Genomic DNA, 24,562 nt, shown 5'->3' on the forward strand with positions numbered 1-24,562 from the left:
CACACCCAGAAAGGACGTAGTGTTTCTTCTGGACGGTTCAGATGGCACTAGGAATTCTTTCCCAGCTATGCGTGACTTTGTGCAAAGAGTAGTGGAGCAATTCAACATAGAGGCCAACAGAGACCGTGTTTCTGTGGTACAGTACAGTAGAGACGCTGAGGTCCATTTCTATCTGAACAGCTACACGACAAAGGAAGACGTTCTTGACCGTGTCAGAGGCCTGAGACACAAAGGAGGCAGACCCCTCAACACGGGGGCAGCTCTCCAGTACGTCAGAGACAATGTCTTTACTGCCTCCTCCGGCAGCAGGCGGCTGGAGGGGGTGCCGCAGATACTGATCCTGCTTAGCGGCGGAAGGTCTTTTGACAGTGTCGATGCAGCAGCCTCCTCTCTGAAAGAGCTTGGCGTCTTGATCTGGGGAATAGGATCGAGGGGCTCGGATAGCGGAGAATTGCAGAGAATTTCATACGACCCCAGTTATGCTCTGTCCGTGTCCGACTTCAGTGAGCTCCCAAATGTCCAAGAGCAGCTGCTGGCCTCTGTCCAGGATGTTGCAATGCCCGTCACTCCAACTTCCCCGACTCTGACCGGTATGTGCATGGCAGAACTTAACGTGAGCTAGCTGACAGGCTGTGCCTTGTTGATTACTCGCAGCTTTGCTAGTCAAAGAGGTCGTGAACTAACGTGACGTTCTAAACATGTTTTGAAATGTCCTGGTGTTAATGATGCTGTTTTCTTTTCCTAGCTGATGACGCCATACCCAGAAAGGACGTAGTGTTCCTGCTGGACGGTTCAGATGGCACTAGAAATACTTTCCCAGCGATGCGTGACTTTGTGCAAAGATTAGTGGAGCAATTCAACATAGATGGAAACAGAGACCGTGTTTCCGTAGTGCAGTACAGTAGAGACGCAGAGGTCAATTTCTATCTGAATACCTACACAACAAAGGGGGAGATCTTGAACTTTGTCAGAGGTCTGAGGCATAGAGGAGGGAGACCCCTCAACACTGGGGCAGCTCTCCAGTACGTGAGTGACAATGTCTTCACCGCCTCTGCGGGGAGTAGAAAGCAAGCGGGTGTCCCTCAGATTCTCATCCTCCTCAGTGGAGGACGGTCAAGCGATAACATAGATACACCTGCCTCCGCCTTGAAACAGGGCGGGATCTTGATTTTTGGCGTCGGCACCAGAAATTCCAGCAGAGAGGTGCAGAGAATTGTCAATGATCCTACCTACGCACAGTCCATCAATGAATTCTCTGACCTTCCCAGTGTCCAACAGCAGTTTACCAGCTCCCTCAACAACGTGCTTGGTCAAGTCAAACCGATGACAACTACTGTGCCGGGTAAGACAGATTCCCGCACGCCTCTAGAAAACAGCACACTGAGCCCTTCTTTGCAAAACATGCAGTAGACCCTGAACAGTTTAAGTTAGCATTGCATGTGAGCAGAGCCGTGGGAAATTAGGCTAAAAAGCCAAGGGCTTGAACTCTAGGCACTGTTAAATTTTAAAGTGTTTATTCATTCACTCGTTGGTTTGCTTTAGGCAAAGTGCTTTTTTTTTCTTTTGACAAATATAACCTTTAAATTTAGACATTATTTCACGGCTTCGTATTCATTAACTTTAGGCCGTTTTACTCTGACTAAAACGAGGTGTTATTATAGCAGACGGGACTAACATTTGGCCGTTGGATTGGTTGTAAAATAACTTAAAGGACGGGAGAGTCATTTCCCGTTTGCAGTTGCTAGCTAGAGCACGCACACACCAACAGACAATATCAGATGCCGAGTGCTCACGTGATTGTGTGTTTCATTTCATTACCCGTAGCTGAGCGAAAGAGGGATGTAGTGTTCCTGCTGGATGGTTCAGATGGCACTAGGAGCTCTTTCCCTGCAATGCGCGACTTTGTTGAAAGGATGGTGGAGAGACTGAATGTGTCTGAGAACAGAGACCGTGTGTCCGTGGTCCAGTACAGCAGAGATCCAGAGGCCCATTTCTATCTTAACACATACTCAAGAAAGGAGGACATTCTTGACACGGTCAGGGGTCTGAGGCACAAAGGAGGGAGACCCCTCAACACAGGGGCAGCTCTGCAGTACGTGAGGGACAATGTATTCACTGCCTCCTCTGGAAGCAGACGTACAGAAGGTGTGCCCCAGTTACTGATTCTGCTGAGTGGTGGAAGGTCATTTGATAATGTTGACATACCGGCCTCATCCCTGAAGGAGCTGGGAGTGCTTATCTTTGGGATAGGGTCAAGGAGCTCAGACAGCAGGGAGCTCCAGAGGATCTCCCATGATCCTAGCTATGCACTCTCAGTAAGTGACTTTGTTGACCTTCCCAGTGTCCAACAGCAGCTTTTCAGCAACATTGACACAGTATTTGTAGAGGACACGTCTACCATTACCACGACGATAGGTAAGAAAAAAACAAACATGCTTCCTCTACTTCCTCTCAGCTTTTATGTTTGTAGTGAGGTGTGCTTTACTTTACCTGTAGTTCTAATGAGTTGCAAAAGGAAATGTATTTCTTCCTGAGTTGTAAAACTTTGCGCGAGGTGAGATGATATTGAAAAACACAGAAAGCACGATTAATGGAAAAGCTTCTACTGTGTAATGCAATATGCCTTTTTTCCCTTACAATGTCCCCATCTGACCCATGACTGTTGTTTCTTAGCTGAGGGCCGTAGGCAGAGGAGAGATGTTGTCTTCCTGCTGGATGGATCGGATGGCACTAGGAATGGGTTCCCAGCAATGACAGAGTTTGTGCAAAGAATGGTGGAGAGATTGGACATAGCTGAGAACAGAGATCGCGTTTCTGTGGTCCAGTACAGCAGAGACGCAGAGGCCCATTTCTATCTTAACACGTACACGACAAAGGAAGACATTCTCGACGGTGTCAGAGGTCTGAGGCACAAAGGAGGCAGACCCCTCTACACGGGGGCAGGTCTCCAGTACGTCAGAGACAATGTCTTTACCGCCTCCTCCGGCAGCAGACGGCTGGAGGGTGTGCCGCAGATACTGGTTTTGCTTAGCGGGGGAAGGTCATCTGACAGTGTTGATGCAGCAGCCTCCTCTCTGAAAGAGCTTGGAGTTTTGACCTTTGGAATAGGATCGAGGGGCTCTGATAGCAGAGAATTGCAGAGAATTTCATACGACCCAAATTATGCTCTGACCGTGTCCGACTTCAGTGAGCTTCCAAAAGTCCAAGAGCAGCTGCTGGCCTCTGTCCAGGCTGTTCCAATTCCCATCACTACAATTTCACCAACTGTAACCGGTATGTGCATGGCAGAACTTTATAGTACGCTGTGTCTCGTCTTTTTACTTAAGGCCCCTCCTTTTTTCTTTTCTTTTCTCTTTTCTTTTTTTTGTACCTTTATTTTTACGCGCAGTGGTAATGTTAGCCAGAGCTTACACTGTTAATGATGTGGTGAACTGATATGACATTCTGAAGGTTAATGAACGTTATTGACATTACTTGGCATTAATGGTGCTGTTTTTCCACCCTCCTAGCTGTTTACACCACACCCAGAAAGGACGTAGTGTTTCTTCTGGACGGTTCAGATGGCACTAGGAATTCTTTCCCAGCTATGCGTGACTTTGTGCAAAGAGTAGTGGAGCAATTCAACATAGAGGCCAACAGAGACCGTGTTTCTGTGGTACAGTACAGTAGAGACGCTGAGGTCCATTTCTATCTGAACAGCTACACGACAAAGGAAGACGTTCTTGACCGTGTCAGAGGCCTGAGACACAAAGGAGGCAGACCCCTCAACACGGGGGCAGCTCTCCAGTACGTCAGAGACAATGTCTTTACTGCCTCCTCCGGCAGCAGGCGGCTGGAGGGGGTGCCGCAGATACTGATCCTGCTTAGCGGCGGAAGGTCTTTTGACAGTGTCGATGCAGCAGCCTCCTCTCTGAAAGAGCTTGGCGTCTTGATCTGGGGAATAGGATCGAGGGGCTCGGATAGCGGAGAATTGCAGAGAATTTCATACGACCCCAGTTATGCTCTGTCCGTGTCCGACTTCAGTGAGCTCCCAAATGTCCAAGAGCAGCTGCTGGCCTCTGTCCAGGATGTTGCAATGCCCGTCACTCCAACTTCCCCGACTCTGACCGGTATGTGCATGGCAGAACTTAACGTGAGCTAGCTGACAGGCTGTGCCTTGTTGATTACTCGCAGCTTTGCTAGTCAAAGAGGTCGTGAACTAACGTGACGTTCTAAACATGTTTTGAAATGTCCTGGTGTTAATGATGCTGTTTTCTTTTCCTAGCTGATGACGCCATACCCAGAAAGGACGTAGTGTTCCTGCTGGACGGTTCAGATGGCACTAGAAATACTTTCCCAGCGATGCGTGACTTTGTGCAAAGATTAGTGGAGCAATTCAACATAGATGGAAACAGAGACCGTGTTTCCGTAGTGCAGTACAGTAGAGACGCAGAGGTCAATTTCTATCTGAATACCTACACAACAAAGGGGGAGATCTTGAACTTTGTCAGAGGTCTGAGGCATAGAGGAGGGAGACCCCTCAACACTGGGGCAGCTCTCCAGTACGTGAGTGACAATGTCTTCACCGCCTCTGCGGGGAGTAGAAAGCAAGCGGGTGTCCCTCAGATTCTCATCCTCCTCAGTGGAGGACGGTCAAGCGATAACATAGATACACCTGCCTCCGCCTTGAAACAGGGCGGGATCTTGATTTTTGGCGTCGGCACCAGAAATTCCAGCAGAGAGGTGCAGAGAATTGTCAATGATCCTACTTACGCACAGTCCATCAATGAATTCTCTGACCTTCCCAGTGTCCAACAGCAGTTTACCAGCTCCCTCAACAACGTGCTTGGTCAAGTCAAACCGATGACAACTACTGTGCCGGGTAAGACAGATTCCCGCACGCCTCTAGAAAACAGCACACTGAGCCCTTCTTTGCAAAGCATGCAGTAGACCCTGAACAGTTTAAGTTAGCATTGCATGTGAGCAGAGCCGTGGGAAATTAGGCTAAAAAGCCAAGGGCTTGAACTCTAGGCACTGTTAAATTTTAAAGTGTTTATTCATTCACTCGTTGGTTTGCTTTAGGCAAAGTGCTTTTTTTTTCTTTTGACAAATATAACCTTTAAATTTAGACATTATTTCACGGCTTCGTATTCATTAAATTTAGGCCGTTTTACTCTGACTAAAACGAGGTGTTATTATAGCAGACGGGACTAACATTTGGCCGTTGGATTGGTTGTAAAATAACTTAAAGGACGGGAGAGTCATTTCCCGTTTGCAGTTGCTAGCTAGAGCACGCACACACCAACAGACAATATCAGATGCCGAGTGCTCACGTGATTGTGTGTTTCATTTCATTACCCGTAGCTGAGCGAAAGAGGGATGTAGTGTTCCTGCTGGATGGTTCAGATGGCACTAGGAGCTCTTTCCCTGCAATGCGCGACTTTGTTGAAAGGATGGTGGAGAGACTGAATGTGTCTGAGAACAGAGACCGTGTGTCCGTGGTCCAGTACAGCAGAGATCCAGAGGCCCATTTCTATCTTAACACATACTCAAGAAAGGAGGACATTCTTGACACGGTCAGGGGTCTGAGGCACAAAGGAGGGAGACCCCTCAACACAGGGGCAGCTCTGCAGTACGTGAGGGACAATGTATTCACTGCCTCCTCTGGAAGCAGACGTACAGAAGGTGTGCCCCAGTTACTGATTCTGCTGAGTGGTGGAAGGTCATTTGATAATGTTGACATACCGGCCTCATCCCTGAAGGAGCTGGGAGTGCTTATCTTTGGGATAGGGTCAAGGAGCTCAGACAGCAGGGAGCTCCAGAGGATCTCCCATGATCCTAGCTATGCACTCTCAGTAAGTGACTTTGTTGACCTTCCCAGTGTCCAACAGCAGCTTTTCAGCAACATTGACACAGTATTTGTAGAGGACACGTCTACCATTACCACGACGATAGGTAAGAAAAAAACAAACATGCTTCCTCTACTTCCTCTCAGCTTTTATGTTTGTAGTGAGGTGTGCTTTACTTTACCTGTAGTTCTAATGAGTTGCAAAAGGAAATGTATTTCTTCCTGAGTTGTAAAACTTTGCGCGAGGTGAGATGATATTGAAAAACACAGAAAGCACGATTAATGGAAAAGCTTCTACTGTGTAATGCAATATGCCTTTTTTCCCTTACAATGTCCCCATCTGACCCATGACTGTTGTTTCTTAGCTGAGGGCCGTAGGCAGAGGAGAGATGTTGTCTTCCTGCTGGATGGATCGGATGGCACTAGGAATGGGTTCCCAGCAATGACAGAGTTTGTGCAAAGAATGGTGGAGAGATTGGACATAGCTGAGAACAGAGATCGCGTTTCTGTGGTCCAGTACAGCAGAGACGCAGAGGCCCATTTCTATCTTAACACGTACACGACAAAGGAAGACATTCTCGACGGTGTCAGAGGTCTGAGGCACAAAGGAGGCAGACCCCTCTACACGGGGGCAGGTCTCCAGTACGTCAGAGACAATGTCTTTACCGCCTCCTCCGGCAGCAGACGGCTGGAGGGTGTGCCGCAGATACTGGTTTTGCTTAGCGGGGGAAGGTCATCTGACAGTGTTGATGCAGCAGCCTCCTCTCTGAAAGAGCTTGGAGTTTTGACCTTTGGAATAGGATCGAGGGGCTCTGATAGCAGAGAATTGCAGAGAATTTCATACGAACCAAATTATGCTCTGACCGTGTCCGACTTCAGTGAGCTTCCAAAAGTCCAAGAGCAGCTGCTGGCCTCTGTCCAGGCTGTTCCAATTCCCATCACTACAATTTCACCAACTGTAACCGGTATGTGCATGGCAGAACTTTATAGTACGCTGTGTCTCGTCTTTTTACTTAAGGCCCCTCCTTTTTTCTTTTCTTTTCTCTTTTCTTTTTTTTGTACCTTTATTTTTACGCGCAGTGGTAATGTTAACCAGAGCTTACACTGTTAATGATGTGGTGAACTGATATGACATTCTGAAGGTTAATGAACGTTATTGACATTACTTGGCATTAATGGTGCTGTTTTTCCACCCTCCTAGCTGTTTACACCACACCCAGAAAGGACGTAGTGTTTCTTCTGGACGGTTCAGATGGCACTAGGAATTCTTTCCCAGCTATGCGTGACTTTGTGCAAAGAGTAGTGGAGCAATTCAACATAGAGGCCAACAGAGACCGTGTTTCTGTGGTACAGTACAGTAGAGACGCTGAGGTCCATTTCTATCTGAACAGCTACACGACAAAGGAAGACGTTCTTGACCGTGTCAGAGGCCTGAGACACAAAGGAGGCAGACCCCTCAACACGGGGGCAGCTCTCCAGTACGTCAGAGACAATGTCTTTACTGCCTCCTCCGGCAGCAGGCGGCTGGAGGGGGTGCCGCAGATACTGATCCTGCTTAGCGGCGGAAGGTCTTTTGACAGTGTCGATGCAGCAGCCTCCTCTCTGAAAGAGCTTGGCGTCTTGATCTGGGGAATAGGATCGAGGGGCTCGGATAGCGGAGAATTGCAGAGAATTTCATACGACCCCAGTTATGCTCTGTCCGTGTCCGACTTCAGTGAGCTCCCAAATGTCCAAGAGCAGCTGCTGGCCTCTGTCCAGGATGTTGCAATGCCCGTCACTCCAACTTCCCCGACTCTGACCGGTATGTGCATGGCAGAACTTAACGTGAGCTAGCTGACAGGCTGTGCCTTGTTGATTACTCGCAGCTTTGCTAGTCAAAGAGGTCGTGAACTAACGTGACGTTCTAAACATGTTTTGAAATGTCCTGGTGTTAATGATGCTGTTTTCTTTTCCTAGCTGATGACGCCATACCCAGAAAGGACGTAGTGTTCCTGCTGGACGGTTCAGATGGCACTAGAAATACTTTCCCAGCGATGCGTGACTTTGTGCAAAGATTAGTGGAACAATTCAACATAGATGGAAACAGAGACCGTGTTTCCGTAGTGCAGTACAGTAGAGACGCAGAGGTCAATTTCTATCTGAATACCTACACAACAAAGGGGGAGATCTTGAACTTTGTCAGAGGTCTGAGGCATAGAGGAGGGAGACCCCTCAACACTGGGGCAGCTCTCCAGTACGTGAGTGACAATGTCTTCACCGCCTCTGCGGGGAGTAGAAAGCAAGCGGGTGTCCCTCAGATTCTCATCCTCCTCAGTGGAGGACGGTCAAGCGATAACATAGATACACCTGCCTCCGCCTTGAAACAGGGCGGGATCTTGATTTTTGGCGTCGGCACCAGAAATTCCAGCAGAGAGTTGCAGAGAATTGTCAATGATCCTACCTACGCACAGTCCATCAATGAATTCTCTGACCTTCCCAGTGTCCAACAGCAGTTTACCAGCTCCCTCAACAACGTGCTTGGTCAAGTCAAACCGATGACAACTACTGTGCCGGGTAAGACAGATTCCCGCACGCCTCTAGAAAACAGCACACTGAGCCCTTCTTTGCAAAGCATGCAGTAGACCCTGAACAGTTTAAGTTAGCATTGCATGTGAGCAGAGCCGTGGGAAATTAGGCTAAAAAGCCAAGGGCTTGAACTCTAGGCACTGTTAAATTTTAAAGTGTTTATTCATTCACTCGTTGGTTTGCTTTAGGCAAAGTGCTTTTTTTTTCTTTTGACAAATATAACCTTTAAATTTAGACATTATTTCACGGCTTCGTATTCATTAACTTTAGGCAGTTTTACTCTGACTAAAACGAGGTGTTATTATAGCAGACGGGACTAACATTTGGCCGTTGGATTGGTTGTAAAATAACTTAAAGGACGGGAGAGTCATTTCCCGTTTGCAGTTGCTAGCTAGAGCACGCACACACCAACAGACAATATCAGATGCCGAGTGCTCACGTGATTGTGTGTTTCATTTCATTACCCGTAGCTGAGCGAAAGAGGGATGTAGTGTTCCTGCTGGATGGTTCAGATGGCACTAGGAGCTCTTTCCCTGCAATGCGCGACTTTGTTGAAAGGATGGTGGAGAGACTGAATGTGTCTGAGAACAGAGACCGTGTGTCCGTGGTCCAGTACAGCAGAGATCCAGAGGCCCATTTCTATCTTAACACATACTCAAGAAAGGAGGACATTCTTGACACGGTCAGGGGTCTGAGGCACAAAGGAGGGAGACCCCTCAACACAGGGGCAGCTCTGCAGTACGTGAGGGACAATGTATTCACTGCCTCCTCTGGAAGCAGACGTACAGAAGGTGTGCCCCAGTTACTGATTCTGCTGAGTGGTGGAAGGTCATTTGATAATGTTGACATACCGGCCTCATCCCTGAAGGAGCTGGGAGTGCTTATCTTTGGGATAGGGTCAAGGAGCTCAGACAGCAGGGAGCTCCAGAGGATCTCCCATGATCCTAGCTATGCACTCTCAGTAAGTGACTTTGTTGACCTTCCCAGTGTCCAACAGCAGCTTTTCAGCAACATTGACACAGTATTTGTAGAGGACACGTCTACCATTACCACGACGATAGGTAAGAAAAAAACAAACATGCTTCCTCTACTTCCTCTCAGCTTTTATGTTTGTAGTGAGGTGTGCTTTACTTTACCTGTAGTTCTAATGAGTTGCAAAAGGAAATGTATTTCTTCCTGAGTTGTAAAACTTTGCGCGAGGTGAGATGATATTGAAAAACACAGAAAGCACGATTAATGGAAAAGCTTCTACTGTGTAATGCAATATGCCTTTTTTCCCTTACAATGTCCCCATCTGACCCATGACTGTTGTTTCTTAGCTGAGGGCCGTAGGCAGAGGAGAGATGTTGTCTTCCTGCTGGATGGATCGGATGGCACTAGGAATGGGTTCCCAGCAATGACAGAGTTTGTGCAAAGAATGGTGGAGAGATTGGACATAGCTGAGAACAGAGATCGCGTTTCTGTGGTCCAGTACAGCAGAGACGCAGAGGCCCATTTCTATCTTAACACGTACACGACAAAGGAAGACATTCTCGACGGTGTCAGAGGTCTGAGGCACAAAGGAGGCAGACCCCTCTACACGGGGGCAGGTCTCCAGTACGTCAGAGACAATGTCTTTACCGCCTCCTCCGGCAGCAGACGGCTGGAGGGTGTGCCGCAGATACTGGTTTTGCTTAGCGGGGGAAGGTCATCTGACAGTGTTGATGCAGCAGCCTCCTCTCTGAAAGAGCTTGGAGTTTTGACCTTTGGAATAGGATCGAGGGGCTCTGATAGCAGAGAATTGCAGAGAATTTCATACGACCCAAATTATGCTCTGACCGTGTCCGACTTCAGTGAGCTTCCAAAAGTCCAAGAGCAGCTGCTGGCCTCTGTCCAGGCTGTTCCAATTCCCATCACTACAATTTCACCAACTGTAACCGGTATGTGCATGGCAGAACTTTATAGTACGCTGTGTCTCGTCTTTTTACTTAAGGCCCCTCCTTTTTTCTTTTCTTTTCTCTTTTCTTTTTTTTGTACCTTTAATTTTACGCGCAGTGGTAATGTTAGCCAGAGCTTACACTGTTAATGATGTGGTGAACTGATATGACATTCTGAAGGTTAATGAACGTTATTGACATTACTTGGCATTAATGGTGCTGTTTTTCCACCCTCCTAGCTGTTTACACCACACCCAGAAAGGACGTAGTGTTTCTTCTGGACGGTTCAGATGGCACTAGGAATTCTTTCCCAGCTATGCGTGACTTTGTGCAAAGAGTAGTGGAGCAATTCAACATAGAGGCCAACAGAGACCGTGTTTCTGTGGTACAGTACAGTAGAGACGCTGAGGTCCATTTCTATCTGAACAGCTACACGACAAAGGAAGACGTTCTTGACCGTGTCAGAGGCCTGAGACACAAAGGAGGCAGACCCCTCAACACGGGGGCAGCTCTCCAGTACGTCAGAGACAATGTCTTTACTGCCTCCTCCGGCAGCAGGCGGCTGGAGGGGGTGCCGCAGATACTGATCCTGCTTAGCGGCGGAAGGTCTTTTGACAGTGTCGATGCAGCAGCCTCCTCTCTGAAAGAGCTTGGCGTCTTGATCTGGGGAATAGGATCGAGGGGCTCGGATAGCGGAGAATTGCAGAGAATTTCATACGACCCCAGTTATGCTCTGTCCGTGTCCGACTTCAGTGAGCTCCCAAATGTCCAAGAGCAGCTGCTGGCCTCTGTCCAGGATGTTGCAATGCCCATCACTCCAACTTCCCCGACTCTGACCGGTATGTGCATGGCAGAACTTAACGTGAGCTAGCTGACAGGCTGTGCCTTGTTGATTACTTGCAGCTTTGCTAGTCAAAGAGGTCGTGAACTAACGTGACGTTCTAAACATGTTTTGAAATGTCCTGGTGTTAATGATGCTGTTTTCTTTTCCTAGCTGATGACGCCATACCCAGAAAGGACGTAGTGTTCCTGCTGGACGGTTCAGATGGCACTAGAAATACTTTCCCAGCGATGCGTGACTTTGTGCAAAGATTAGTGGAGCAATTCAACATAGATGGAAACAGAGACCGTGTTTCCGTAGTGCAGTACAGTAGAGACGCAGAGGTCAATTTCTATCTGAATACCTACACAACAAAGGGGGAGATCTTGAACTTTGTCAGAGGTCTGAGGCATAGAGGAGGGAGACCCCTCAACACTGGGGCAGCTCTCCAGTACGTGAGTGACAATGTCTTCACCGCCTCTGCGGGGAGTAGAAAGCAAGCGGGTGTCCCTCAGATTCTCATCCTCCTCAGTGGAGGACGGTCAAGCGATAACATAGATACACCTGCCTCCGCCTTGAAACAGGGCGGGATCTTGATTTTTGGCGTCGGCACCAGAAATTCCAGCAGAGAGGTGCAGAGAATTGTCAATGATCCTACCTACGCACAGTCCATCAATGAATTCTCTGACCTTCCCAGTGTCCAACAGCAGTTTACCAGCTCCCTCAACAACGTGCTTGGTCAAGTCAAACCGATGACAACTACTGTGCCGGGTAAGACAGATTCCCGCACGCCTCTAGAAAACAGCACACTGAGCCCTTCTTTGCAAAGCATGCAGTAGACCCTGAACAGTTTAAGTTAGCATTGCATGTGAGCAGAGCCGTGGGAAATTAGGCTAAAAAGCCAAGGGCTTGAACTCTAGGCACTGTTAAATTTTAAAGTGTTTATTCATTCACTCGTTGGTTTGCTTTAGGCAAAGTGCTTTTTTTTTCTTTTGACAAATATAACCTTTAAATTTAGACATTATTTCACGGCTTCGTATTCATTAACTTTAGGCAGTTTTACTCTGACTAAAACGAGGTGTTATTATAGCAGACGGGACTAACATTTGGCCGTTGGATTGGTTGTAAAATAACTTAAAGGACGGGAGAGTCATTTCCCGTTTGCAGTTGCTAGCTAGAGCACGCACACACCAACAGACAATATCAGATGCCGAGTGCTCACGTGATTGTGTGTTTCATTTCATTACCCGTAGCTGAGCGAAAGAGGGATGTAGTGTTCCTGCTGGATGGTTCAGATGGCACTAGGAGCTCTTTCCCTGCAATGCGCGACTTTGTTGAAAGGATGGTGGAGAGACTGAATGTGTCTGAGAACAGAGACCGTGTGTCCGTGGTCCAGTACAGCAGAGATCCAGAGGCCCATTTCTATCTTAACACATACTCAAGAAAGGAGGACATTCTTGACACGGTCAGGGGTCTGAGGCACAAAGGAGGGAGACCCCTCAACACAGGGGCAGCTCTGCAGTACGTGAGGGACAATGTATTCACTGCCTCCTCTGGAAGCAGACGTACAGAAGGTGTGCCCCAGTTACTGATTCTGCTGAGTGGTGGAAGGTCATTTGATAATGTTGACATACCGGCCTCATCCCTGAAGGAGCTGGGAGTGCTTATCTTTGGGATAGGGTCAAGGAGCTCAGACAGCAGGGAGCTCCAGAGGATCTCCCATGATCCTAGCTATGCACTCTCAGTAAGTGACTTTGTTGACCTTCCCAGTGTCCAACAGCAGCTTTTCAGCAACATTGACACAGTATTTGTAGAGGACACGTCTACCATTACCACGACGATAGGTAAGAAAAAAACAAACATGCTTCCTCTACTTCCTCTCAGCTTTTATGTTTGTAGTGAGGTGTGCTTTACTTTACCTGTAGTTCTAATGAGTTGCAAAAGGAAATGTATTTCTTCCTGAGTTGTAAAACTTTGCGCGAGGTGAGATGATATTGAAAAACACAGAAAGCACGATTAATGGAAAAGCTTCTACTGTGTAATGCAATATGCCTTTTTTCCCTTACAATGTCCCCATCTGACCCATGACTGTTGTTTCTTAGCTGAGGGCCGTAGGCAGAGGAGAGATGTTGTCTTCCTGCTGGATGGATCGGATGGCACTAGGAATGGGTTCCCAGCAATGAAAGAGTTTGTGCAAAGAATGGTGGAGAGATTGGACATAGCTGAGAACAGAGATCGCGTTTCTGTGGTCCAGTACAGCAGAGACGCAGAGGCCCATTTCTATCTTAACACGTACACGACAAAGGAAGACATTCTCGACGGTGTCAGAGGTCTGAGGCACAAAGGAGGCAGACCCCTCTACACGGGGGCAGGTCTCCAGTACGTCAGAGACAATGTCTTTACCGCCTCCTCCGGCAGCAGACGGCTGGAGGGTGTGCCGCAGATACTGGTTTTGCTTAGCGGGGGAAGGTCATCTGACAGTGTTGATGCAGCAGCCTCCTCTCTGAAAGAGCTTGGAGTTTTGACCTTTGGAATAGGATCGAGGGGCTCTGATAGCAGAGAATTGCAGAGAATTTCATACGACCCAAATTATGCTCTGACCGTGTCCGACTTCAGTGAGCTTCCAAAAGTCCAAGAGCAGCTGCTGGCCTCTGTCCAGGCTGTTCCAATTCCCATCACTACAATTTCACCAACTGTAACCGGTATGTGCATGGCAGAACTTTATAGTACGCTGTGTCTCGTCTTTTTACTTAAGGCCCCTCCTTTTTTCTTTTCTTTTCTCTTTTCTTTTTTTTGTACCTTTATTTTTACGCGCAGTGGTAATGTTAGCCAGAGCTTACACTGTTAATGATGTGGTGAACTGATATGACATTCTGAAGGTTAATGAACGTTATTGACATTACTTGGCATTAATGGTGCTGTTTTTCCACCCTCCTAGCTGTTTACACCACACCCAGAAAGGACGTAGTGTTTCTTCTGGACGGTTCAGATGGCACTAGGAATTCTTTCCCAGCTATGCGTGACTTTGTGCAAAGAGTAGTGGAGCAATTCAACATAGAGGCCAACAGAGACCGTGTTTCTGTGGTACAGTACAGTAGAGATGCTGAGGTCCATTTCTATCTGAACAGCTACACGACAAAGGAAGACGTTCTTGACCGTGTCAGAGGCCTGAGACACAAAGGAGGCAGACCCCTCAACACGGGGGCAGCTCTCCAGTACGTCAGAGACAATGTCTTTACTGCCTCCTCCGGCAGCAGGCGGCTGGAGGGGGTGCCGCAGATACTGATCCTGCTTAGCGGCGGAAGGTCTTTTGACAGTGTCGATGCAGCAGCCTCCTCTCTGAAAGAGCTTGGCGTCTTGATCTGGGGAATAGGATCGAGGGGCTCGGATAGCGGAGAATTGCAGAGAATTTCATACGACCCCAGTTATGCTCTGTCCGTGTCCGACTTCAGTGAGCTCCCAAATGTCCAAGAGCAGCTGCTGGCCTCTGTCCAGGATGTTGCAATGCCCGTCACTCCAACTTCCCCGACTCTGACCGGTATGTGCATGGCAGAACTTAACGTGAGCTAGCTGACAGGCTGTGCCTTGTTGATTACTCGCAGCTTTGGTAGTCAAAGAGGTCGTGAACTAACGTGACGTTCTAAACATGTTTTGAAATGTCCTGGTGTTAATGATGCTGTTTTCTTTTCCTAGCTGATGACGCCATACCCAGAAAGGACGTAGTGTTCCTGCTGGACGGTTCAGATGGCACTAGAAATACTTTCCCAGCGATGCGTGACTTTGTGCAAAGATTAGTGGAGCAATTCAACATAGATGGAAACAGAGACCGTGTTTCCGTAGTGCAGTACAGTAGAGACGCAGAGGTCAATTTCTATCTGAATACCTACACAACAAAGGGGGAGATCTTGAACTTTGTCAGAGGTCTGAGGCATAGAGGAGGGAGACCCCTCAACACTGGGGCAGCTCTCCAGTACGTGAGTGACAATGTCTTCACCGCCTCTGCGGGGAGTAGAAAGCAAGCGGGTGTCCCTCAGATTCTCATCCTCCTCAGTGGAGGACGGTCAAGCGATAACATAGATACACCTGCCTCCGCCTTGAAACAGGGCGGGATCTTGATTTTTGGCGTCGGCACCAGAAATTCCAGCAGAGAGGTGCAGAGAATTGTCAATGATCCTACCTACGCACAGTCCATCAATGAATTCTCTGACCTTCCCAGTGTCCAACAGCAGTTTACCAGCTCCCTCAACAACGTGCTTGGTCAAGTCAAACCGATGACAACTACTGTGCCGGGTAAGACAGATTCCCGCACGCCTCTAGAAAACAGCACACTGAGCCCTTCTTTGCAAAGCATGCAGTAGACCCTGAACAGTTTAAGTTAGCATTGCATGTGAGCAGAGCCGTGGGAAATTAGGCTAAAAAGCCAAGGGCTTGAACTCTAGGCACTGTTAAATTTTAAAGTGTTTATTCATTCACTTGTTGGTTTGCTTTAGGCAAAGTGCTTTTTTTTTCTTTTGACAAATATAACCTTTAAATTTAGACATTATTTCACGGCTTCGTATTCATTAACTTTAGGCAGTTTTACTCTGACTAAAACGAGGTGTTATTATAGCAGACGGGACTAACATTTGGCCGTTGGATTGGTTGTAAAATAACTTAAAGGACGGGAGAGTCATTTCCCGTTTGCAGTTGCTAGCTAGAGCACGCACACACCAACAGACAATATCAGATGCCGAGTGCTCACGTGATTGTGTGTTTCATTTCATTACCCGTAGCTGAGCGAAAGAGGGATGTAGTGTTCCTGCTGGATGGTTCAGATGGCACTAGGAGCTCTTTCCCTGCAATGCGCGACTTTGTTGAAAGGATGGTGGAGAGACTGAATGTGTCTGAGAACAGAGACCGTGTGTCCGTGGTCCAGTACAGCAGAGATCCAGAGGCCCATTTCTATCTTAACACATACTCAAGAAAGGAGGACATTCTTGACACGGTCAGGGGTCTGAGGCACAAAGGAGGGAGACCCCTCAACACAGGGGCAGCTCTGCAGTACATGAGGGACAATGTATTCACTGCCTCCTCTGGAAGCAGACGTACAGAAGGTGTGCCCCAGTTACTGATTCTGCTGAGTGGTGGAAGGTCATTTGATAATGTTGACATACCGGCCTCATCCCTGAAGGAGCTGGGAGTGCTTATCTTTGGGATAGGGTCAAGGAGCTCAGACAGCAGGGAGCTCCAGAGGATCTCCCATGATCCTAGCTATGCACTCTCAGTAAGTGACTTTGTTGACCTTCCCAGTGTCCAACAGCAGCTTTTCAGCAACATTGACACAGTATTTGTAGAGGACACGTCTACCATTTACACGACGATAGGTAAGAAAAAAACAAACATGCTTCCTCTACTTCCTCTCAGCTTTTATGTTTGTAGTGAGGTGTGCTTTACTTTACCTGTAGTTCTAATGAGTTGCAAAAGGAAATGTATTTCTTCCTGAGTTGTAAAACTTTGCGCGAGGTGAGATGATATTGAAAAACACAGAAAGCACGATTAATGGAAAAGCTTCTACTGTGTAATGCAATATGCCTTTTTTCCCTTACAATGTCCCCATCTGACCCATGACTGTTGTTTCTTAGCTGAGGGCCGTAGGCAGAGGAGAGATGTTGTCTTCCTGCTGGATGGATCGGATGGCACTAGGAATGGGTTCCCAGCAATGAAAGAGTTTGTGCAAAGAATGGTGGAGAGATTGGACATAGCTGAGAACAGAGATCGCGTTTCTGTGGTCCAGTACAGCAGAGACGCAGAGGCCCATTTCTATCTTAACACGTACACGACAAAGGAAGACATTCTCGACGGTGTCAGAGGTCTGAGGCACAAAGGAGGCAGACCCCTCTACACGGGGGCAGGTCTCCAGTACGTCAGAGACAATGTCTTTACCGCCTCCTCCGGCAGCAGACGGCTGGAGGGTGTGCCGCAGATACTGGTTTTGCTTAGCGGGGGAAGGTCATCTGACAGTGTTGATGCAGCAGCCTCCTCTCTGAAAGAGCTTGGAGTTTTGACCTTTGGAATAGGATCGAGGGGCTCTGATAGCAGAGAATTGCAGAGAATTTCATACGACCCAAATTATGCTCTGACCGTGTCCGACTTCAGTGAGCTTCCAAAAGTCCAAGAGCAGCTGCTGGCCTCTGTCCAGGCTGTTCCAATTCCCATCACTACAATTTCACCAACTGTAACCGGTATGTGCATGGCAGAACTTTATAGTACGCTGTGTCTCGTCTTTTTACTTAAGGCCCCTCCTTTTTTCTTTTCTTTTCTCTTTTCTTTTTTTTGTACCTTTATTTTTACGCGCAGTGGTAATGTTAGCCAGAGCTTACACTGTTAATGATGTGGTGAACTGATATGACATTCTGAAGGTTAATGAACGTTATTGACATTACTTGGCATTAATGGTGCTGTTTTTCCACCCTCCTAGCTGTTTACACCACACCCAGAAAGGACGTAGTGTTTCTTCTGGACGGTTCAGATGGCACTAGGAATTCTTTCCCAGCTATGCGTGACTTTGTGCAAAGAGTAGTGGAGCAATTCAACATAGAGGCCAACAGAGACCGTGTTTCTGTGGTACAGTACAATAGAGACGCTGAGGTCCATTTCTATCTGAACAGCTACACGACAAAGGAAGACGTTCTTGACCGTGTCAGAGGCCTGAGACACAAAGGAGGCAGACCCCTCAACACGGGGGCAGCTCTCCAGTACGTCAGAGACAATGTCTTTACTGCCTCCTCCGGCAGCAGGCGGCTGGAGGGGGTGCCGCAGATACTGATCCTGCTTAGCGGCGGAAGGTCTTTTGACAGTGTCGATGCAGCAGCCTCCTCTCTGAAAGAGCTTGGCGTCTTGATCTGGGGAATAGGATCGAGGGGCTCGGATAGCGGAGAATTGCAGAGAATTTCATACGACCCCAGTTATGCTCTGTCCGTGTCCGACTTCAGTGAGCTCCCAAATGTCCAAGAGCAGCTGCTGGCCTCTGTCCAGGATGTTGCAATGCCCGTCACTCCAACTTCCCCGACTCTGACCGGTATGTGCATGGCAGAACTTAACGTGAGCTAGCTGACAGGCTGTGCCTTGTTGATTACTCGCAGCTTTGCTAGTCAAAGAGGTCGTGAACTAACGTGACGTTCTAAACATGTTTTGAAATGTCCTGGTGTTAATGATGCTGTTTTCTTTTCCTAGCTGATGACGCCATACCCAGAAAGGACGTAGTGTTCCTGCTGGACGGTTCAGATGGCACTAGAAATACTTTCCCAGCGATGCGTGACTTTGTGCAAAGATTAGTGGAGCAATTCAACATAGATGGAAACAGAGACCGTGTTTCCGTAGTGCAGTACAGTAGAGACGCAGAGGTCAATTTCTATCTGAATACCTACACAACAAAGGGGGAGATCTTGAACTTTGTCAGAGGTCTGAGGCATAGAGGAGGGAGACCCCTCAACACTGGGGCAGCTCTCCAGTACGTGAGTGACAATGTCTTCACCGCCTCTGCGGGGAGTAGAAAGCAAGCGGGTGTCCCTCAGATTCTCATCCTCCTCAGTGGAGGACGGTCAAGCGATAACATAGATACACCTGCCTCCGCCTTGAAACAGGGCGGGATCTTGATTTTTGGCGTCGGCACCAGAAATTCCAGCAGAGAGGTGCAGAGAATTGTCAATGATCCTACCTACGCACAGTCCATCAATGAATTCTCTGACCTTCCCAGTGTCCAACAGCAGTTTACCAGCTCCCTCAACAACGTGCTTGGTCAAGTCAAACCGATGACAACTACTGTGCCGGGTAAGACAGATTCCCGCACGCCTCTAGAAAACAGCACACTGAGCCCTTCTTTGCAAAGCATGCAGTAGACCCTGAACAGTTTAAGTTAGCATTGCATGTGAGCAGAGCCGTGGGAAATTAGGCTAAAAAGCCAAGGGCTTGAACTCTAGGCACTGTTAAATTTTAAAGTGTTTATTCATTCACTCGTTGGTTTGCTTTAGGCAAAGTGCTTTTTTTTTCTTTTGACAAATATAACCTTTAAATTTAGACATTATTTCACGGCTTCGTATTCATTAACTTTAGGCAGTTTTACTCTGACTAAAACGAGGTGTTATTATAGCAGACGGGACTAACATTTGGCCGTTGGATTGGTTGTAAAATAACTTAAAGGACGGGAGAGTCATTTCCCGTTTGCAGTTGCTAGCTAGAGCACGCACACACCAACAGACAATATCAGATGCCGAGTGCTCACGTGATTGTGTGTTTCATTTCATTACCCGTAGCTGAGCGAAAGAGGGATGTAGTGTTCCTGCTGGATGGTTCAGATGGCACTAGGAGCTCTTTCCCTGCAATGCGCGACTTTGTTGAAAGGATGGTGGAGAGACTGAATGTGTCTGAGAACAGAGACCGTGTGTCCGTGGTCCAGTACAGCAGAGATCCAGAGGCCCATTTCTATCTTAACACATACTCAAGAAAGGAGGACATTCTTGACACGGTCAGGGGTCTGAGGCACAAAGGAGGGAGACCCCTCAACACAGGGGCAGCTCTGCAGTACGTGAGGGACAATGTATTCACTGCCTCCTCTGGAAGCAGACGTACAGAAGGTGTGCCCCAGTTACTGATTCTGCTGAGTGGTGGAAGGTCATTTGATAATGTTGACATACCGGCCTCATCCCTGAAGGAGCTGGGAGTGCTTATCTTTGGGATAGGGTCAAGGAGCTCAGACAGCAGGGAGCTCCAGAGGATCTCCCATGATCCTAGCTATGCACTCTCAGTAAGTGACTTTGTTGACCTTCCCAGTGTCCAACAGCAGCTTTTCAGCAACATTGACACAGTATTTGTAGAGGACACGTCTACCATTACCACGACGATAGGTAAGAAAAAAACAAACATGCTTCCTCTACTTCCTCTCAGCTTTTATGTTTGTAGTGAGGTGTGCTTTACTTTACCTGTAGTTCTAATGAGTTGCAAAAGGAAATGTATTTCTTCCTGAGTTGTAAAACTTTGCGCGAGGTGAGATGATATTGAAAAACACAGAAAGCACGATTAATGGAAAAGCTTCTACTGTGTAATGCAATATGCCCTTTTTCCCTTACAATGTCCCCATCTGACCCATGACTGTTGTTTCTTAGCTGAGGGCCGTAGGCAGAGGAGAGATGTTGTCTTCCTGCTGGATGGATCGGATGGCACTAGGAATGGGTTCCCAGCAATGAAAGAGTTTGTGCAAAGAATGGTGGAGAGATTGGACATAGCTGAGAACAGAGATCGCGTTTCTGTGGTCCAGTACAGCAGAGACGCAGAGGCCCATTTCTATCTTAACACGTACACGACAAAGGAAGACATTCTCGACGGTGTCAGAGGTCTGAGGCACAAAGGAGGCAGACCCCTCTACACGGGGGCAGGTCTCCAGTACGTCAGAGACAATGTCTTTACCGCCTCCTCCGGCAGCAGACGGCTGGAGGGTGTGCCGCAGATACTGGTTTTGCTTAGCGGGGGAAGGTCATCTGACAGTGTTGATGCAGCAGCCTCCTCTCTGAAAGAGCTTGGAGTTTTGACCTTTGGAATAGGATCGAGGGGCTCTGATAGCAGAGAATTGCAGAGAATTTCATACGACCCAAATTATGCTCTGACCGTGTCCGACTTCAGTGAGCTTCCAAAAGTCCAAGAGCAGCTGCTGGCCTCTGTCCAGGCTGTTCCAATTCCCATCACTACAATTTCACCAACTGTAACCGGTATGTGCATGGCAGAACTTTATAGTACGCTGTGTCTCGTCTTTTTACTTAAGGCCCCTCCTTTTTTCTTTTCTTTTCTCTTTTCTTTTTTTTGTACCTTTATTTTTACGCGCAGTGGTAATGTTAGCCAGAGCTTACACTGTTAATGATGTGGTGAACTGATATGACATTCTGAAGGTTAATGAACGTTATTGACATTACTTGGCATTAATGGTGCTGTTTTTCCACCCTCCTAGCTGTTTACACCACACCCAGAAAGGACGTAGTGTTTCTTCTGGACGGTTCAGATGGCACTAGGAATTCTTTCCCAGCTATGCGTGACTTTGTGCAAAGAGTAGTGGAGCAATTCAACATAGAGGCCAACAGAGACCGTGTTTCTGTGGTACAGTACAATAGAGACGCTGAGGTCCATTTCTATCTGAACAGCTACACGACAAAGGAAGACGTTCTTGACCGTGTCAGAGGCCTGAGACACAAAGGAGGCAGACCCCTCAACACGGGGGCAGCTCTCCAGTACGTCAGAGACAATGTCTTTACTGCCTCCTCCGGCAGCAGGCGGCTGGAGGGGGTGCCGCAGATACTGATCCTGCTTAGCGGCGGAAGGTCTTTTGACAGTGTCGATGCAGCAGCCTCCTCTCTGAAAGAGCTTGGCGTCTTGATCTGGGGAATAGGATCGAGGGGCTCGGATAGCGGAGAATTGCAGAGAATTTCATACGACCCCAGTTATGCTCTGTCCGTGTCCGACTTCAGTGAGCTCCCAAATGTCCAAGAGCAGCTGCTGGCCTCTGTCCAGGATGTTGCAATGCCCGTCACTCCAACTTCCCCGACTCTGACCGGTATGTGCATGGCAGAACTTAACGTGAGCTAGCTGACAGGCTGTGCCTTGTTGATTACTCGCAGCTTTGCTAGTCAAAGAGGTCGTGAACTAACGTGACGTTCTAAACATGTTTTGAAATGTCCTGGTGTTAATGATGCTGTTTTCTTTTCCTAGCTGATGACGCCATACCCAGAAAGGACGTAGTGTTCCTGCTGGACGGTTCAGATGGCACTAGAAATACTTTCCCAGCGATGCGTGACTTTGTGCAAAGATTAGTGGAGCAATTCAACATAGATGGAAACAGAGACCGTGTTTCCGTAGTGCAGTACAGTAGAGACGCAGAGGTCAATTTCTATCTGAATACCTACACAACAAAGGGGGAGATCTTGAACTTTGTCAGAGGTCTGAGGCATAGAGGAGGGAGACCCCTCAACACTGGGGCAGCTCTCCAGTACGTGAGTGACAATGTCTTCACCGCCTCTGCGGGGAGTAGAAAGCAAGCGGGTGTCCCTCAGATTCTCATCCTCCTCAGTGGAGGACGGTCAAGCGATAACATAGATACACCTGCCTCCGCCTTGAAACAGGGCGGGATCTTGATTTTTGGCGTCGGCACCAGAAATTCCAGCAGAGAGGTGCAGAGAATTGTCAATGATCCTACCTACGCACAGTCCATCAATGAATTCTCTGACCTTCCCAGTGTCCAACAGCAGTTTACCAGCTCCCTCAACAACGTGCTTGGTCAAGTCAAACCGATGACAACTACTGTGCCGGGTAAGACAGATTCCCGCACGCCTCTAGAAAACAGCACACTGAGCCCTTCTTTGCAAAGCATGCAGTAGACCCTGAACAGTTTAAGTTAGCATTGCATGTGAGCAGAGCCGTGGGAAATTAGGCTAAAAAGCCAAGGGCTTGAACTCTAGGCACTGTTAAATTTTAAAGTGTTTATTCATTCACTCGTTGGTTTGCTTTAGGCAAAGTGCTTTTTTTTTCTTTTGACAAATATAACCTTTAAATTTAGACATTATTTCACGGCTTCGTATTCATTAACTTTAGGCAGTTTTACTCTGACTAAAACGAGGTGTTATTATAGCAGACGGGACTAACATTTGGCCGTTGGATTGGTTGTAAAATAACTTAAAGGACGGGAGAGTCATTTCCCGTTTGCAGTTGCTAGCTAGAGCACGCACACACCAACAGACAATATCAGATGCCGAGTGCTCACGTGATTGTGTGTTTCATTTCATTACCCGTAGCTGAGCGAAAGAGGGATGTAGTGTTCCTGCTGGATGGTTCAGATGGCACTAGGAGCTCTTTCCCTGCAATGCGCGACTTTGTTGAAAGGATGGTGGAGAGACTGAATGTGTCTGAGAACAGAGACCGTGTGTCCGTGGTCCAGTACAGCAGAGATCCAGAGGCCCATTTCTATCTTAACACATACTCAAGAAAGGAGGACATTCTTGACACGGTCAGGGGTCTGAGGCACAAAGGAGGAAGACCCCTCAACACAGGGGCAGCTCTGCAGTACGTGAGGGACAATGTATTCACTGCCTCCTCTGGAAGCAGACGTACAGAAGGTGTGCCCCAGTTACTGATTCTGCTGAGTGGTGGAAGGTCATTTGATAATGTTGACATACCGGCCTCATCCCTGAAGGAGCTGGGAGTGCTTATCTTTGGGATAGGGTCAAGGAGCTCAGACAGCAGGGAGCTCCAGAGGATCTCCCATGATCCTAGCTATGCACTCTCAGTAAGTGACTTTGTTGACCTTCCCAGTGTCCAACAGCAGCTTTTCAGCAACATTGACACAGTATTTGTAGAGGACACGTCTACCATTACCACGACGATAGGTAAGAAAAAAACAAACATGCTTCCTCTACTTCCTCTCAGCTTTTATGTTTGTAGTGAGGTGTGCTTTACTTTACCTGTAGTTCTAATGAGTTGCAAAAGGAAATGTATTTCTTCCTGAGTTGTAAAACTTTGCGCGAGGTGAGATGATATTGAAAAACACAGAAAGCACGATTAATGGAAAAGCTTCTACTGTGTAATGCAATATGCCCTTTTTCCCTTACAATGTCCCCATCTGACCCATGACTGTTGTTTCTTAGCTGAGGGCCGTAGGCAGAGGAGAGATGTTGTCTTCCTGCTGGATGGATCGGATGGCACTAGGAATGGGTTCCCAGCAATGAAAGAGTTTGTGCAAAGAATGGTGGAGAGATTGGACATAGCTGAGAACAGAGATCGCGTTTCTGTGGTCCAGTACAGCAGAGACGCAGAGGCCCATTTCTATCTTAACACGTACACGACAAAGGAAGACATTCTCGACGGTGTCAGAGGTCTGAGGCACAAAGGAGGCAGACCCCTCTACACGGGGGCAGGTCTCCAGTACGTCAGAGACAATGTCTTTACCGCCTCCTCCGGCAGCAGACGGCTGGAGGGTGTGCCGCAGATACTGGTTTTGCTTAGCGGGGGAAGGTCATCTGACAGTGTTGATGCAGCAGCCTCCTCTCTGAAAGAGCTTGGAGTTTTGACCTTTGGAATAGGATCGAGGGGCTCTGATAGCAGAGAATTGCAGAGAATTTCATACGACCCAAATTATGCTCTGACCGTGTCCGACTTCAGTGAGCTTCCAAAAGTCCAAGAGCAGCTGCTGGCCTCTGTCCAGGCTGTTCCAATTCCCATCACTACAATTTCACCAACTGTAACCGGTATGTGCATGGCAGAACTTTATAGTACGCTGTGTCTCGTCTTTTTACTTAAGGCCCCTCCTTTTTTCTTTTCTTTTCTCTTTTCTTTTTTTTGTACCTTTATTTTTACGCGCAGTGGTAATGTTAGCCAGAGCTTACACTGTTAATGATGTGGTGAACTGATATGACATTCTGA

General features: G+C 47.8%; 2 protein-coding genes across 2 annotated transcripts; both read left to right on the top strand.

The window, feature by feature from the left end:
• Positions 1 to 67: 67 nt before the first annotated feature.
• On the top strand, positions 68 to 11,967 carry LOC306875619 (collagen alpha-3(VI) chain-like; the record flags this gene model as incomplete). Its single annotated transcript, XM_079426305.1, has 14 exons — positions 68 to 590; positions 746 to 1,342; positions 1,825 to 2,415; positions 2,674 to 3,273; positions 3,510 to 4,109; positions 4,265 to 4,861; positions 5,344 to 5,934; positions 6,193 to 6,792; positions 7,029 to 7,628; positions 7,784 to 8,380; positions 8,863 to 9,453; positions 9,712 to 10,311; positions 10,548 to 11,147; positions 11,303 to 11,967. The coding sequence occupies 14 exons, from the start codon at positions 68 to 70 to the stop codon at positions 11,965 to 11,967; spliced, it is 8,352 nt and encodes a 2,783-aa protein (XP_079282431.1).
• Positions 11,968 to 12,335: 368 nt separating this feature from the next.
• On the top strand, positions 12,336 to 24,549 carry LOC306875620 (collagen alpha-3(VI) chain-like; the record flags this gene model as incomplete). Its single annotated transcript, XM_079426306.1, has 15 exons — positions 12,336 to 12,972; positions 13,231 to 13,830; positions 14,067 to 14,666; positions 14,822 to 15,418; positions 15,901 to 16,491; positions 16,750 to 17,349; positions 17,586 to 18,185; positions 18,341 to 18,937; positions 19,420 to 20,010; positions 20,269 to 20,868; positions 21,105 to 21,704; positions 21,860 to 22,456; positions 22,939 to 23,529; positions 23,788 to 24,387; positions 24,503 to 24,549. The coding sequence occupies 15 exons, from the start codon at positions 12,336 to 12,338 to the stop codon at positions 24,547 to 24,549; spliced, it is 8,448 nt and encodes a 2,815-aa protein (XP_079282432.1).
• Positions 24,550 to 24,562: the final 13 nt, after the last annotated feature.

The sequence above is a fragment of the Barbus barbus genome (genome assembly GCF_936440315.1).
Source record: "Barbus barbus genome assembly, chromosome: 10".
NCBI classification, from domain to species: Eukaryota; Metazoa; Chordata; class Actinopteri; order Cypriniformes; family Cyprinidae; genus Barbus; species Barbus barbus.